General features: G+C 39.4%; 2 protein-coding genes across 5 annotated transcripts; both read left to right on the top strand.

Annotated features, from left to right (window-relative positions):
• Window positions 1–259: 259 nt before the first annotated feature.
• Window positions 260–2,976, top strand: LOC149385629 (peroxisomal (S)-2-hydroxyacid oxidase GLO4-like). 2 transcript variants are annotated; one of them, XM_089625630.1, is made up of 12 exons: window positions 260–410; window positions 622–771; window positions 863–987; window positions 1,082–1,128; window positions 1,201–1,278; window positions 1,351–1,475; window positions 1,609–1,666; window positions 1,763–1,825; window positions 1,951–2,020; window positions 2,205–2,305; window positions 2,404–2,508; window positions 2,600–2,976. In XM_089625630.1, exons 2-12 carry the CDS (start codon window positions 629–631, stop codon window positions 2,777–2,779), a joined length of 1,095 nt encoding a protein of 364 aa, XP_089481756.1. In that variant the 5' UTR covers window positions 260–410; window positions 622–628; the 3' UTR covers window positions 2,780–2,976. The 2 variants fall into 2 exon arrangements, with proteins under 2 accessions (XP_089481756.1, XP_089481755.1); XM_089625629.1 differs by having other exon boundaries at window positions 272–410; window positions 617–771.
• A 2,538-nt stretch (window positions 2,977–5,514) lies between these two features.
• On the top strand, window positions 5,515–9,550 carry LOC149385630 (peroxisomal (S)-2-hydroxyacid oxidase GLO3-like). 3 transcript variants are annotated; one of them, XM_089625582.1, is made up of 12 exons: window positions 6,467–6,581; window positions 6,661–6,802; window positions 6,892–7,016; window positions 7,603–7,649; window positions 7,730–7,807; window positions 7,891–8,015; window positions 8,097–8,154; window positions 8,496–8,564; window positions 8,659–8,728; window positions 8,797–8,897; window positions 8,979–9,083; window positions 9,186–9,550. In XM_089625582.1, the coding sequence occupies exons 3-12, from the start codon at window positions 6,932–6,934 to the stop codon at window positions 9,363–9,365; spliced, it is 918 nt and encodes a 305-aa protein (XP_089481708.1). In that variant the 5' UTR covers window positions 6,467–6,581; window positions 6,661–6,802; window positions 6,892–6,931; the 3' UTR covers window positions 9,366–9,550. The 3 variants fall into 3 exon arrangements, with proteins under 3 accessions (XP_089481710.1, XP_089481708.1, XP_089481709.1); XM_089625583.1 differs by having other exon boundaries at window positions 7,900–8,015; XM_089625584.1 differs by lacking the exons at window positions 6,467–6,581; window positions 6,661–6,802 and adding an exon at window positions 5,515–5,688.
• The last annotated feature ends 5,201 nt before the right edge of the window (window positions 9,551–14,751 follow it).

Below are 14,751 nucleotides of genomic sequence, written 5' to 3' on the forward strand. Positions count from 1 at the left end.
AAACTCGTTAAGAAGATTTAAGCCTTGTGACATAACAAAATTATGGCTGAATTGGCTGATTAAACATTTTGTACTCTACTTTACCAAAAAAAAAAATAACATTCTAAATTCATTTTACTAATTATATATTGGGGTAGATTATGAAATCTAATCAAACTTGGACCATTTAACCTAATTTTCTAATTTAAAAATAAAATAATTTTTCTATTTAGTTTAGCTTATAAATGTCAATTTTAACCTTTAACCCTGCCGTGTCCAACCTCTTTTTAAACATTTGTTTTTTTATGTGTGGGTCCAACTCCAAACGTAGGAGAAAGACATCAATTTCCGGACCACGCACTTGAACGGTTTTAGTCTTCAGAGTTCAGCTTTCGGATCAACAACGACAAATAGACTCTCAAGTCTCCTTGGTATGTCATGTTTATGAACTTGCATGCCTAACTTTAACCCAGCTTTCTTGTTTTTCAAGCAAGATCTACTTGTTCTTTCTTTTTAAGAAATACCCAGAATTTTTAAGATCTCTTAAACGCCATTTCTGAACTAAACATCATATATATGGAAAGAAGAAGAAAATAAGAACTAAAAATGAAGAGAAATAACGGTTTTTCACGAGCAGTATAGGGTTGCCATGGGAAGTGAAGCTGTGAACGTGAACGAGTTTCAAGAATTGGCAAGAAAAGTTCTTCCCAAAATGTACTTCGATTACTACGCTGGTGGTGCAGAGGACCAATACACACTCAAGGAGAACATTGAGGCTTTCCAAAGAATCAAGTAGATCAATCAATTTGACTCTCTATTACTTTAATTATAAATTAAATAAAATAAATTCTAAGTTTCAAATTTCAATGGGTTTGATTTACAGGTTAAGGCCCAGAGTCCTTGTGGATGTTAGCAGAATAGACATGACAACAACTATTTTGGGCTTCAAAATCTCGGCGCCAATATTGATTGCCCCGACGGCCTATCAGAAATTAGCTCACCCTGAAGGTCTAATAATATTACTCAATACAGTCACTTTTTCTTTTAATATTATCAGTTAAGAAAGGTCAAATCTTTACGCTCTCATCGTGTTCGTTTATAGGCGAAATGGCCACGGCCAGAGCAGCCTCTGCGTGCAACACCATAATGGTATCATTATTACTTCTTTTGCATTGTTTACTTTACTCTCTAGACTTTAGAGCTTGAATTTTGTTCTTCGAGGTTTTATCAACCATGTCTACGTGCTCCGTTGAGGAAGTTGCTTCAAGCTGCGAGGCCGTTCGGTTCCTACAGCTATATGTAATTGATCCCTCTTCTCATGTCTCCTCTCATTTTTCTGATAATGTAACTTCGAATCTTTGGTAAGAGTAGGTTTACAAGAGACGAGATTTATCGGCTCAGCTGGTTCGAAGAGCCGAACGAAACGGGTTCAAGGCTATTGTGCTCACGGTTGATGCACCTAGACTCGGTCGAAGAGAGGCCGACATTAAGAACAAGTGAATTCTTCGCAAAATATTGGCCATTATGATAATTAATACACTTTCATTGTTTGACATTGCCCAAAAAAATATTTAAAAATTGCCTCTCATGTGTCCGTAATTTTCGGGTGTAAAAAAAAAATTTGTGCAGAATGATCGCGCCTCAGTTGAAGAATTTCGAAGGCCTTATATCGACTGAACTAACCACTGTGAGTGGAGTTTTTGTAACTTTTTTTATATTATTATTTTTCATATATATTCTTCGTAGTTCAGAATTTTACTCGTAATTTTTTCAAAATCTGCAGGATGATGGGTCAAATTTAGAAGCTTTTGCCAGAGATATGTTCGACGAGGCACTGTGTTGGGAGGTATGGATATAGTGAATAGTTAGTCTTGTCATGTACTCAAACAAATATCTCTTCCGTATGAATATAGTCGAGAGACAATTGCCCGTATGTGGTTCCTACGAGCTTATGTAGTGGTTAATATGCAGGATTTAAAATGGCTCAAATCTATCACAAACTTGCCCATTCTGATCAAGGGAGTACTTACGCACGAAGATGGTAAAAAAAAAAAAAATCTAAGACCCACATGTCTTTTTCTTTTTAGTACATGATCTTGACTCGGACTTGGAAAATCTTGAGACCAACCAAAATTCATGTCCCGTTTTTAATTGTTTGCTTTTGGCTCGAGCAGGGCTTCTCAACGTGTTTCATACTAAATTTTAATCAAACCTCAATTCGACAGCGAAAAAGGCTGTTGAAGTTGGTGTTGCAGGGATCGTCGTGTCTAATCATGGAGCCCGGCAGCTAGATCACTCTCCCGCCACTATCTCTGTCCTCGAAGAGGTGATTAAACTCATATCCAAATAATTTACGATAATAACACTTGTGAGATACGTGAAAACCGATCAAAACATAACAATCTCGCTCACACTCGACCACAGGTGGTTCAAGCTGTTGGTGGGAAAATTCCGGTTCTTTTAGACGGAGGAGTTCGCCGAGGAACCGACATTTTCAAGGCATTAGCGCTCGGTGCACAAGCAGTGTTGGTAAACTAAAGCTAAGCTAGTTTTTTTTGTGTGTGTGTGTGTGTGTGTGTGTACACGTGTGAACAATTTGGCTGATTTGGAAATGATTCAGGTGGGAAGACCAGTTGTGTTTGGCCTGGCGGCGATGGGAGAGAAAGGGGTGAGAAGCGTGATCGAAATGCTTAAAAACGAGCTCGAACTCACAATGTCTCTCTCAGGCTGTCCTTCTCTTCAAGATATCACAAGTAATCATGTCATGACAGACTATGGAAGATCACACTCAAAGCTCTAGTTTTTCGTCATTGGTTTAGATAATGCATTCATGATTTTCACGCACTTCTTTAATAATTGGGATTAGCTCGTTTTTTCATGTTTCTACAACTTTTATTTTTGTCATGAGAAAATCTATGAAACAATATCGCTTACAATTTATTGAACTTTTAAAAATAACCATTTTGGATTGTTGGGAAAGCAACAAACTTTTTGCTTTCAGTTTCGTACATTAATGTTAGTGAAATAAATGAACGTAGAAGCTACAAGAATTTCTAAAAAGTTAAGGATAAAAAATAAAAATAAAATTTGTTCGAGGTTAGTAATTTTTATATTCATTTTCCAAATGGCGAAAAGAATTGGGATCCATGACAAGCTCAGTTATGCTCATATTACATTTATAGGTTAAGATAGATAGAAATTGGATTTGAGAATTGGGGAAAAACTAACTCTCATCTTGAATGATTGAGAGTGAAAATGTTTATTCCAATTTGAAAGGGAAATGTACAAGTAAAGGGCTTTATATAGCCATGAAACATAAGCGTCATAAAGGAAAATACAACTTGTCGTACTTGTCGTTTAATAGACATAAACGACACATACAATCGTATTTGATCTCTAATACACCCCCGCAAGATGAACTTTCCCAAAAGTCCATCTTGGATTGAACTTGGATATCGGAGAAGACAGCTCGGAGAAGACCTCGATCGCATGAATGAAGAAATGAATTGATTTGCTCACTGCTCAGCTTCACACGGCCATCTTCAAATTTCGGCGTGAATCCCCAGCAGGGACTTTGTGAAGAACCGATCTCGTTTTGAGAAAAAAAATTCTCAGACACTGAAGTGGCGGCACCGGCGAGCGAGGCTGAGAATGCGCTCAAGATTCTTTGCCACATCAGCGGCGATTCGGGGGGGCAAGACGATTGTAGACGGAGGAGGAGGCGTAGCAGATTCGCTTGGAGCAGAGCATCTGCGAGAGGCGATCGACGCTACGAGCAAGCTCGGAGCACTCCGACTTCGACGACTCGGCTTCCTGTGCCAACTTGATGACTCGGTCGGCGAGCAGGAACGGCACTGAGAGCTCGTCTTGGAGCGACCTTTCTTCCTCTTGGGTCCGAGGACGCCATTGTTGTACGGACGTGTAGAGGAAGAAAGAACACTGATTTGGTTGGGTATCTTATAAAAGAATCCGTCTTTAACTTCAAGATCAAACGCCGTCTCGTTCCTTCATTGGATCGAGAGAAATGAACGTCGTCTTGAATCTTCACCGGATCATAAACTCTGAACCACTTGAACCATCTCCGTCGATGAAGCTTCATTATCCGGCATCATAGCAACAAGAAGGAAGCTTGAAATCGTTATGGAGAAGGAATCGGAGATCAAAAATCAGAGATCTTGAAGCCTTGACATGGCGGGAAATCGCCGGAAGAAGAACTTGAAGCTTTGACACGGAGGGACTCGCCGGAGAAGCCTCTTGAATGTTGACACGGTGGGACTCTCCGGAAGAAGATTCTTGATGAATGACACGGCTTGAAATCGCCGGTGATGAATCTTGATAAAAAAAACGCTCCGAATTTTCGATGCGTCTCCGTCGATGAAGCTTTTTTTTCGTCGATGAAGCGATGGAGAGAAGAACTTGAAATCGAGAAGAAGAGACGCTCAATATTCGAAATATTCGGAGGTAAAAGGAAATCGACCTTCATGAAATTCCACAGAGGTTGTCGTCGGAGATCTATTCCGATCGTCGAGGAATCGGGGTTGACGAAGTGGATTTCTCTAACCTAGAAAATCGAACGCGAAATTTTGCTCTGATACCATATTACATTTCTAGGTTAGGATAGATAGAAATTGGATTTGAGAATTGGGGAAAAACTAACTCACATCTTGAATTGAGAGTGAAAATATTATTCCAATCTGAAAGAGAAATGTATAAGTAAAGGGTTTTATATAGCCATGAAACATTAGCGTCATAAAGGAAAATACAACTTGTCGTACTTGTCGTTTAATAGACATAAACGACACACACAAACATTATGTTTGATCTTTAATAGCTCATGTTTGGGATAAAATTAAAAAAAAAAAAAAAAAAAAACATTCTGATTATGAGTTTTGAATAGGCTTTAACATTGCTTGGATCTAAACTTATTATTTAACTTTTTCCAGTTTGCTTAGAAAAATGTAAATAAATTTGATTTGAATCCTAAAATAGTCTGAGAAAGTACTAGAGAATGTGAAAGTAAGATTTTTCTTCAGTATATAAAACTGGGCAGAAAAATGCTATCAATCAATTGCTTTGTTTTCCTTGGATATTATAATACACATGAGCATTAATATTATCATTTTGTGTGGATCACAAAATTTGTTCATCAGTGAATAGAGAAATTAAAAAAAAAAATTATAATTGTAAACTGGGACCAAGGTTTCTTATATTGTCAAAACCACAATACAGTACTATTTTGGCTTATGCATTTATTTAAACGGGGACCATGGTTTCTCTATACGACACAATCTAAAACACGAGACTTTTGCCTTTCATATTATTTGAAGGCCAACTAGAAACAGCGCTTTTGATCGCTTTATCTTCTCGTCATCTAGTTGAGTCGACAACAAAAGATATTTCTTCTTTGCAGTCTCAATCTTATTCAGCTTTACATAGAAATCTTTGTTCACTTCTTATTCAACTCAAAAAGTAAGCAAGTAATTAGTTATGGCTGATTTCCAAACACAAACTCTCTTTAAGTTATAACTATTTATGTACTAACATTGACCATTAATAGCAGGCTAACATGTCAACAGAGCCGCTGAATGCGAAGGAGTTCCAACAGTTAGCCAAGAAAGTCCTTCCCAAGATGTACTACGATTTCTACACCGAGGGATCAGAGGACCAGAGCACACTCAAACAGAACGTCGACGCATTTCAAAGAATCACGCAACGACTTCGAAAAGAAATTCTTTAGTTTCTCTATGTCACACGTTGATATGTAATAATAGTGCTTGGAAACAGAACGTTGATGCATTTCAAAGAATCATGCAAGTACTTGGAAAAATAATTGTGCCCTCCACCATATTTTGTAGGTCACTCATAGTCATATAAATAGATACGTAATTGTGAAAACTGTTTTACACTGATCTAGTCTAGTTTGGTTTGATTCGGTTTTTACCGTTTCTAATTAACTTCTATTTTATTTTACGTACTTAACTAGACAAAATGATTCAAAAAGTGCAACTATCTGAGTCTTGACATAAAACATCTTAATTCTTAACAATAAACAAGTCCAACTTACACTAAATAGCTTAAATACTCTAAAATTCCATAAAGAACCAGTCTGGTCTGGTTTAAATAATGTTTGATTATGGACCAGGGAGTTTGAGATCAAGTTAAAAAAATTAACCAGATTAGTTTTAAGAGAGAAACTGCTATCAATCAATTTTCTTGTTTCCCTTGCCTTGCGTATTATTTTACACGTGAGCATTAATATACGAATCCAAAATGATCAATCAAAGACACCCATATCATTTTGTGTGGATCAAAAAGTTATAATTCATCAGTGAACAGAAAAATATCAAAAAATGCAATTATAGACTGGGACCAAGATTTCTCTATAATGCCATTGTCTAAATCTCAAAACAGTGCTTTTTTTTAGGTTGTGCATTGATTTCAACTGGGGACCGGTTTCTCTATACCGACACTATCTATGATTTCTCTATAAAAGAGTATTGATATCCTTTTTCTTCATTCTCAATCTTATTCTTGTTCAGACTAGTGGCACTAACACTTAAGATTTACAGACGAGTCTCTGATCACGTCTTAAAACTCAAGAGGCAAGAAAGTATTTAGTTATGGCTGATTTCCGAAGACAAAGTCTTTGTAACTGTATGTACTAACGTTGACCATTAGCAGGCTAAAATGTCAACGGAGCCGGTGAACGTGAAGGAATTCCAACAGTTAGCAAAGAAAGCCCTTTCCAAGATGATTTTTATGCCGGAGGATCAGAGGACCAGAGCACACTTAAACAGAATGTCGATGCGTTTCAAAGAATCACGCAAGGACTTTGAAAATAAATATTGCTCTTCTTCCGATTTTGTGTGTCACACTGATTTAAATAATTATTAATGCTGAATATCTTTGCAGGTTACGGCCGAGAGTCCTCGTCGATGTAAGCAAAATCGATATGTCGACAAACATCTTGGGCTACAACATCTTGTCCCCGATAATGGTCGCTCCAACCGCTCGACATCAACTCGCTCATCCTCAAGGTACACCGTTTAGACCAGTCTTGTCCAGTTTGGTTTTATTTTAGACCGGCTTCGATGTTTTTTCTAGTTTTTTTAACATAAAATTAGGAAAATAACTAATTTAAGCGTTTGACATTGCTAAATAACCAACGTTTGGTAAATCTTAGGTAAATAGCCATAAATGATGACGTGACCTAATATATGGAAGTGACTATTTACCTAAGATTTACGTCTGTAAATATATGAAAGTGGCTATTTACTGAAGATTTAACAAACGTTGACTATTTAGCAATATCAAACGGTTAAGTTGGCTATTTTTCTTATGAACCATTTTTTTAAGTAGTATTTAATATATATTTTTCTTCATTTTACATGGAAAAAATTTCAGATCAGCTCCCCCTAAATGAAAAGAATTCATGTAGAACCCCTAATATTCTTGTCTAGCTTCATCCCTGGTATCATTGTTTTACAAATTTAAGTAGATAAAGCGACTCATCATTATCTTAGTGTTGCTGATAATCAAGAAGTGTTATAGGACGGGTTACCAGAATATCGGTTTTATTGAGTTTCTGAACTTGTTATCCTCGTAATGGTTTATCGATTTCAGGAGAGACTGCCACGGCCAGAGCCGCGGCTTCTTGTAACACCATCATGGTATTCTCAATTTCTTGGTTTAATAATCTGGTGTTTGTACTTCAAGTGGTGAAATAATCTGAGGCTGCTTGTAATACTAGGTGTTGTCGTTCTCCTCTAGCTGCACCTTAGAGGAAGTTACTAGTAGCTGCAATGCCGTTCGGTTCTATCAATTATATGTGCGTTTTCGTTTGCCTATTGACCGTTTTTTGGTTTTTTGTTGTGGTTGTGAATGACGGTTTGTGTTGTTTCTAATAATAAGGTTTATAAGAGACGGGATGTCACGACCAAGTTAGTTCAGAGAGCCGAGAAAAATGGGTTTAAGGTGATTGTACTAACAGTCGACGTGCCTAGGCTCGGTCGAAGAGAGGCTGATATAAGAAACAAGTAATTAATTTAATATGCTTTGAAATGCAGATAAATTACTTAAGAATTTTAGTTGATACGTGATTCTTGTAATAATTGCAGAATTGTTGCACCTAAAAGAAGGAATCTTGAGGGTCTAATGCCAACTGAAGTAAACTCTGTGAGTAGCAATTTGTATCAAGGGTTCATATGAAAACTCAAATTTTGTCATATAACCAATCTTTGGTAAATTTTAAGTAAATAATCACGAGATTTTTTTAACATAGCCAAAAATACATTAATAGTTGTAAATAGTCGTTAATAATTGTAAATAAATCATCAGACTCCAAAAGCATAAATGTAATGACTATATATTGACTTAAAATTTACAAAAAGTTGACTATTCGACTGAAGTAAACTCTGTGAGTAGCAATTTGTATCAATTAGTTTCTATGAGTCAACTACGCAAAAGAAGTGTCTCTCTCTTTCTAAAAGGGGAAACAATAACGTGGTTTTTTGTAGGGGAAAAATGATGTTTCAGCCCTTGAAGCTTATGCCAAAATGGCGTCCGACGATTCTCTATCTTGGAAGGTTGTAATAATACATATAATTACTCCATTTAATTTTTTTAAATTAAAGACTTTGTTTGATTTAACTCTTATATCTTGTTTGTGATGTTTCGCAGGACATCGAGTGGCTAAAATCGATCACAAAATTGCCAGTTCTTGTCAAGGGAATACTTACTCATGAAGATGGTATCTATTTATTTATTTCACTTGCATATACTCTTTATTGATACCGTTTTATTTTATCGTATACTTAGCAAAAAAGGCCGTTGAAGCGGGTGTAGCCGGAATCGTTGTATCGAATCACGGAGGCCGTCAGTTAGATCACGCTCCTGCCACTATATCTGTATTAGAAGAGGTCAATGGAAAACAATCTTATTTGAGTTTTTGTAATGTGAAATTGACGATCGAGTAAGGTTTGAACGACCCGTGATTACAGGTGGTCCGTGCCGTTGAAGGGAAAGTTCCGGTTCTCTTAGACGGAGGAGTGAGACGTGGAACAGACGTGTTCAAGGCCTTAGCCCTCGGAGCCCAAGCTGTGCTTGTAAGCTAAGCTAAGCTCTTTGTGGTTTTTGATAAATGATCTAGATCATCAATACTTCATTTTTGCTTCTCATTCATTTGAGCATTTAAATCGCATTCTCAGGTTGGAAGGCCTGTTTTATATGGTCTGGCTGCCAAGGGAGAGAGTGGGGTCCGAAGCGTGATCGAGATGCTGAAGAACGAGCCCGAACTCACAATGGCTCTCTCGGGCTGTCCTTCGCTTAAAGACATTACCAGAACTCACGTCGTGACCGAACGCGACAGAGCTCATTCAAAGCTTTAGATATCTTGCAAGATTTTTCATAAAGCCCGGATTAATTGTCGTAAGAAATGAAGCATTGTATTGCATTTCACTATCTGTAGCAGGACTTGTAGCAGGACCATTATTTTAGTACACTGCGATGTCTTTATAAGCTCTGGAATTGAACATGAAAAACTGGTATCACCAAGACCAATATGTGTTTTGCTTCAGCTGTCGGTGGAAAATTACAACATGGTATGATAACCGAGAAGCTTGGATGAGAACTCGAGCTCATGTGAACATGGAAAGAAGTGGTTATATGCTTTGCCTATAACCTTTTGGGAATTGTTGTTACAAGAAGTTGACCCTTTGATTCAGGCTTGATTATTGTCTCTCGTGGTGGTTCTAACATCTCAAAGAACATCTCTTGGTTAAAGTTGTCAGCTCGCGGTGAGGTCTTGCTGACAGCTTTATTTCTGGGCTCGCTGGATGCGTGCCATCTGTCTCTGTCTTGGATCAGAGGACATTCGTTTTGTTTGTCTCGTATATAAGACAATGCGAAACCCTAGGTAGGGTTACACACTTTCACGCCGAAAAACCTGAGTGTGCCAAAAAGGTTTTTGTGTATTCTCTATTGTGTGAGTTTTGTTTTCCTGGGCGAAGAACAACACACTAATACACTGAGTGATTGTAAGGGTGAAAAGCGAGGGGAGCTCAAGTCTAGGGGGAGCCTAGACTAGCATCAAGCTACGGTTCACTGGGAGTTAGGAATAGTGAAAGGTTATCATTCATTGTATTCCGATTAAACTCATTTTCTGTTAGTGAAGTTGCTCTTTTCACCGGGATACTCATCCCTCCAGATTAGGCTTTTAAGGCCGAACTGGGTTACCATTCTGTGTGTTCGTTTACTATTATTGTGTGGTGTCTTTACAGGTGTTACTACTGTCTGATACAACACCTTAGAAATAATTCATACATTGATGAAGTACTCCTAGAGGCTTACAAGACTCTCTTTGTAAAATGGGCAGATGAGTCTAATGCCTTCCTCAATCAAAAGGCTAAAATAGAAGAACTTGAGTTGATGCAATCCAGTCTCCTGGAAGAAATCGCTGAGATGAAAAAGGACTCTCCTGAGGAGATGAAGATCAGGATTAAATCTCTTCTAGAAGAGAAATCTCATTTGCTTGAGATCATTGGAAGTCTAAAGAAGGAAATCGCAAGACTGAATGGCGAGCTTGCTAGCATGACCAAATCTGTTCAATTGTTGAACTCAGGGACCTCAAGTCTGAATGAGATACTCAAGATTGGTCAATCCTCCTCCAACCACAGAGGACTTGGGTATTGTTCTGGGTCTCTTCCCTCTAAGAAGACTGTGTTTATCCCTGCTTCCCAGCAAAAACCTCGTTCAGCTGAAAAGGTGTCACACACACCTCCTGCAACATCTGATCAAATTTTTCCAAATCATCACACAAGACCAGACTGGAAATGGCACTTCTGTGGAAAAAAGGGGACATATTCGTCCATTCTGCTTCTCTCTGTATGGAAGATTTCTAGAGAGGAAAAATACTGGTCAAAAGGTTCTGGGTGCTCAAAGCAGATTTTCCAAGAAAAAGGTTGATCTGGGAGAAAGATCTCATCTTGTATGGAGAATCAAGCAGGATCTAAGGGCACAGGTCGCCTATACTTCCTTGAAAGCTACAGCGAGAAAGGACTGGTATTTCGACAGTGGCTGCTCAAGACACATTACTGGAGAAGGCTCTTTCCTCAACAATGTTAAGGGATGTTCCAAGGGACATGTCACGTTTGGAGGAGGATCTACTGGTACTGTTGTAGGGAAAGGGAAGTTGAATGTATCTGGTTTGCCGGTTCTGGATAATATTCTTCTTGTCGATGGGCTCAAAGCCAATCTTATAAGCATCAGTCAACTATGTGATCAGGATCTCACTGTCACCTTCACTAAAAATGACTGCAAGGTAACACGAGGAGACAACTCAGTGTTTATGAAGGGGTTGAGGTCTCCAGACAATTGCTATCTGTGGTCTGGACCGTCTATGACTTATGCTTTATGTCTCCTGAGCCAAACAGATGCGACTGATTTATGGCACAAGAGGCTTGGTCACTTGAATATGAGAAGCCTGGGTAATTTGGTCTCCAAGGAGGCTGTCCGAGGTCTACCTTATCTCAAGATCAAAGAAGGCAAGATCTGTGGACAATGTCAAGTTGGGAAACAAGTCCGTGCCTCTCACAAAAAGGTTGATTATCTCACCACTTCTCGGGTGTTGGAACTCCTCCATATGGATCTTATGGAACCGATGCAAGTAGAAAGTCTTGGTGGTCGACGATATATCCTTGTGGTTGTTGATGACTACTCCAGGTACACCTGGGTTGATTTCCTACGGGAAAAGTCTGATGCTTTTGAAGCTTTTCAATCCTTGAGCTTGAGACTTCAACGTGAGAAAGAAAACTCTACAGGAAAAATAATGAAAATTCGGAGTGATCATGGTAAGGAGTTCGAGAATGGGAAGTTCCTTGATTTTTGCAGCTCCCAAGGGATCAAGCATGAGTTTTCTGCTCCAATCACCCCTCAGCAAAATGGGATTGTAGAACGCAAGAACAGGAATTCAAGAAATGGCGCGTGTCATGCTCCATGCTAAGTCTCTTCCATATCGCTTTTGGGCAGAAGCAGTTCACACTGCTTGTCACATCCTCGACCGTGTCTCCATTCGCCCCGGTATGTCCTGCACCAGCTATGAAATTTGGAGGCGGAGAAAGCCTAGTGTCAAATATTTCCATATCTTCGGCAGTACATGCTTTGTGCTTGCTGATAGGGAGCCGAGAAAGAAGTTGGATGCCAAGAGTGATGAAGCTATTTTCCTAGGGTATTCCTCTAGTGGTGCTGCGTTCAGAGTCTTTAACAAGCGGACAAAATGTGTCATGGAATCGAGGAATGTCATTGTGGATGATGAAGACAAGCCGTCAGAGGAAGATGAGACGGGAGTCTCATCTGAAATTCTCTCCAGTGTTCCTGAAGATGTCTCAGACACTGAAGAAGCTTCCGTTGTCAATGAAGAGAATCCCACACTTGATTCAACGGCTATTGTCAAGAAAGTCTCTAGTAGGATAAAAAAGAATGATCCCTCCGATGCCATTATTGGAGAACTAAATGAAGGAGTCGTCACCAGGAGGAAAGAGCCAGTGAACTACAGAGAAATGATTAGTAATGTGTGCTTCACTTCCAGAATCGAGCCCAAAAATGTCACAGAAGCTGTCAGTGACGAGTTCTGGATGAATGCTATGCAAGAAGAATTTGTGCAGTTTGAAAGAAATGAAGTCTGGAAACTTGTTCCTCGACCTGAAGATGTCAATGTTATTGGCACCAAGTGGATTTTCAAGAATAAGTCAGATGCCCTTGGAAATGTCACCTGAAACAAAGCTAGATTGGTTGCTCAGGGCTACTCTCAGAAGAAACGTTTGCCCCTGTTGCTAGGCATGAAGCCATTCGACTACTTCTAGGGATCTCCTGTCTGAAGAAGTTCAAACTCTATCAAATGGATGTCAAAAGTGCCTTCTTGAATGGATTCCTAAACGAGGAAGTCTATGTGGAGCAACCAAAGGGTTTTGTCGATCCTAAATTTCCAAACCATGTGTACAAGCTGCATAAGGCCTTGTATGGATTGAAGCAGGCGCCTCGAGCCTGGTATAAGCGACTGGCTGAATATCTGTCCAAAAAGGGATACGTCAGGGGTGTTAAGGATCAAACTCTGTTCATTAGAAAGAGTGGATCGGAGATGATGTTTGCTCAGATCTATGTGGATGATATTGTCTTTGGAGGAATGTCCCAGAAGATGGTGGATCACTTTGTGGAACAGATGCAATCAGAGTTTGAGATGAGTATGGTTGGAGAACTCTCTTTTTTCCTTGGTTTCCAGATTAAGCAATTTGAAGGAGGAATATTCCTGTCACAGAGCAAATATGCTAAAGAGTTGGTCAAGAAATTCGGGCTAGAGTCAGGAAAACCAAAGAGAACCCCTGCTTCTACTACAGTCAAACTATCTAAAGATGATGATGGTGAGGCAGTTGACACCAAGCTGTATAGAAGCATGATGGGGAGTCTGCTATACTTAACCGCTAGCAGACCTGATATTTCGTTTTCAGTGGGAGTTTGTGCTAGATTTCAGTCTCAACCCACCACAACTCATCTTAGTTATGTCAAAATGATCATCAAGTACATTCACGGTACTGCTGACTATGGTATCTTGTACTCTTTTGACACGAACTCGTGTCTGGTTGGTTTTTCTGATGCAGATTGGAGAGGCAATTCTGATGACCGAAAGAGCACCTCGGGTGGATGTTTCTTTCTCGGGAATAATCTGATTTCCTGGTTCAGCAAGAAACAAAATTGTGTATCTTTATCCACTGCTGAAGCTGAGTACATTGCTGCAGGGGCAGGTAGCACAGAGCTAGTTTATCTCAAATCTATGCTTGAAGAGTATGATGTTCCTCAAGATGTTGTCACATTGTTCTGTGACAACACCAGTGCCATCAACATTGCAAAGAATCCTGTTCACCACAACAAGACTAAGCATATTGAGATTCGGCATCACTATATTAGAGATCTTGTGAATTACAAAATTCTCTCTCTAGAGCATGTCAATACGGAGGATCAACTGGCTGATATCTTCACAAAACCTCTGGATATGGTGAAATTTGAGAAGCTCTGTTCTGCCTTGGGAGTGTGCATACCTGACTTATAGCAATTATTGGGCTGGCGAAGTCATTTATGGGCTGTGACTTTGGCGCACAGAAGGCCCAATTGGGAAAATGTTGTTCACACTCTCTCTCAAAACGCAGCGTTTAGAGTAATTCGTTTGAATTACAACGTGACGGTTTATTTCCCAAGAAGAAGTACGATTTTTCCAACTGCTATCATCATTTTCGCAGATCTTTGCCTCTTATTGCATCTCTCTTTAATCTATTCTCTTCAGTTCTTGAAAAACTCTGTTTTCTTCATAATCATGGTGTCCACGAGAAGAGGTACAGTGAAAGCCTCCAAGTCCACGGTGAAAGGAAAGGCCAAGGGTCTCTCTTCGTCCAAGACGGAGAGCATTCAAGTGAACAAGTACGGTGTAAGAATCAGAAAACCTCAGCCCGTCAGAGTCGATGGTGAGGCCGAAGACTCTTCGTCTAGGGCTGAGGCTACTAACCTTTGTGGTCTTCTTCCTTCTTTTCCTCAGGTATCAGTGACAGTTCTCCCTCACCCTGTTCCTTCCTCAGTTTCTAACCAAGAAAACATGCATGTGGATGTTTCCTCTGAGCCTATCGGTTCTGAGAGGGAAACCATGAGCCCCACAGTAAAGGCCATGGTGACTCTAAGAAATTCAGGAGAAGGACATGTCGAGAACACCTCCACGGACAACCCCAGTTCTCC

Source organism: Urtica dioica, chromosome 9 (genome assembly GCF_054948205.1).
Source record: "Urtica dioica subsp. dioica isolate 48M chromosome 9, U.dioica_male_clone48M_v1_H2, whole genome shotgun sequence".
In the NCBI taxonomy this organism is placed as follows: Eukaryota; Viridiplantae; Streptophyta; class Magnoliopsida; order Rosales; family Urticaceae; genus Urtica; species Urtica dioica.

Coding starts and splice junctions, on each gene's coding strand:
- LOC149385629 (XM_089625630.1), top strand. CDS start 629: ATGGGAAGTGAAGCTGTGAACGTGAACGAGTTTCAAGAATTGGCAAGA. Junction 772..862: donor GAGGCTTTCCAAAGAATCAA/GTAGATCAATCA, acceptor TTTGATTTACAG/GTTAAGGCCCAGAGTCCTTG. Junction 1,129..1,200: donor CTGCGTGCAACACCATAATG/GTATCATTATTA, acceptor TTGTTCTTCGAG/GTTTTATCAACCATGTCTAC.
- LOC149385630 (XM_089625584.1), top strand. CDS start 5,546: ATGTCAACAGAGCCGCTGAATGCGAAGGAGTTCCAACAGTTAGCCAAG. Junction 8,016..8,096: donor GAGGCTGATATAAGAAACAA/GTAATTAATTTA, acceptor TAATAATTGCAG/AATTGTTGCACCTAAAAGAA. Junction 8,155..8,495: donor TGCCAACTGAAGTAAACTCT/GTGAGTAGCAAT, acceptor GGTTTTTTGTAG/GGGAAAAATGATGTTTCAGC.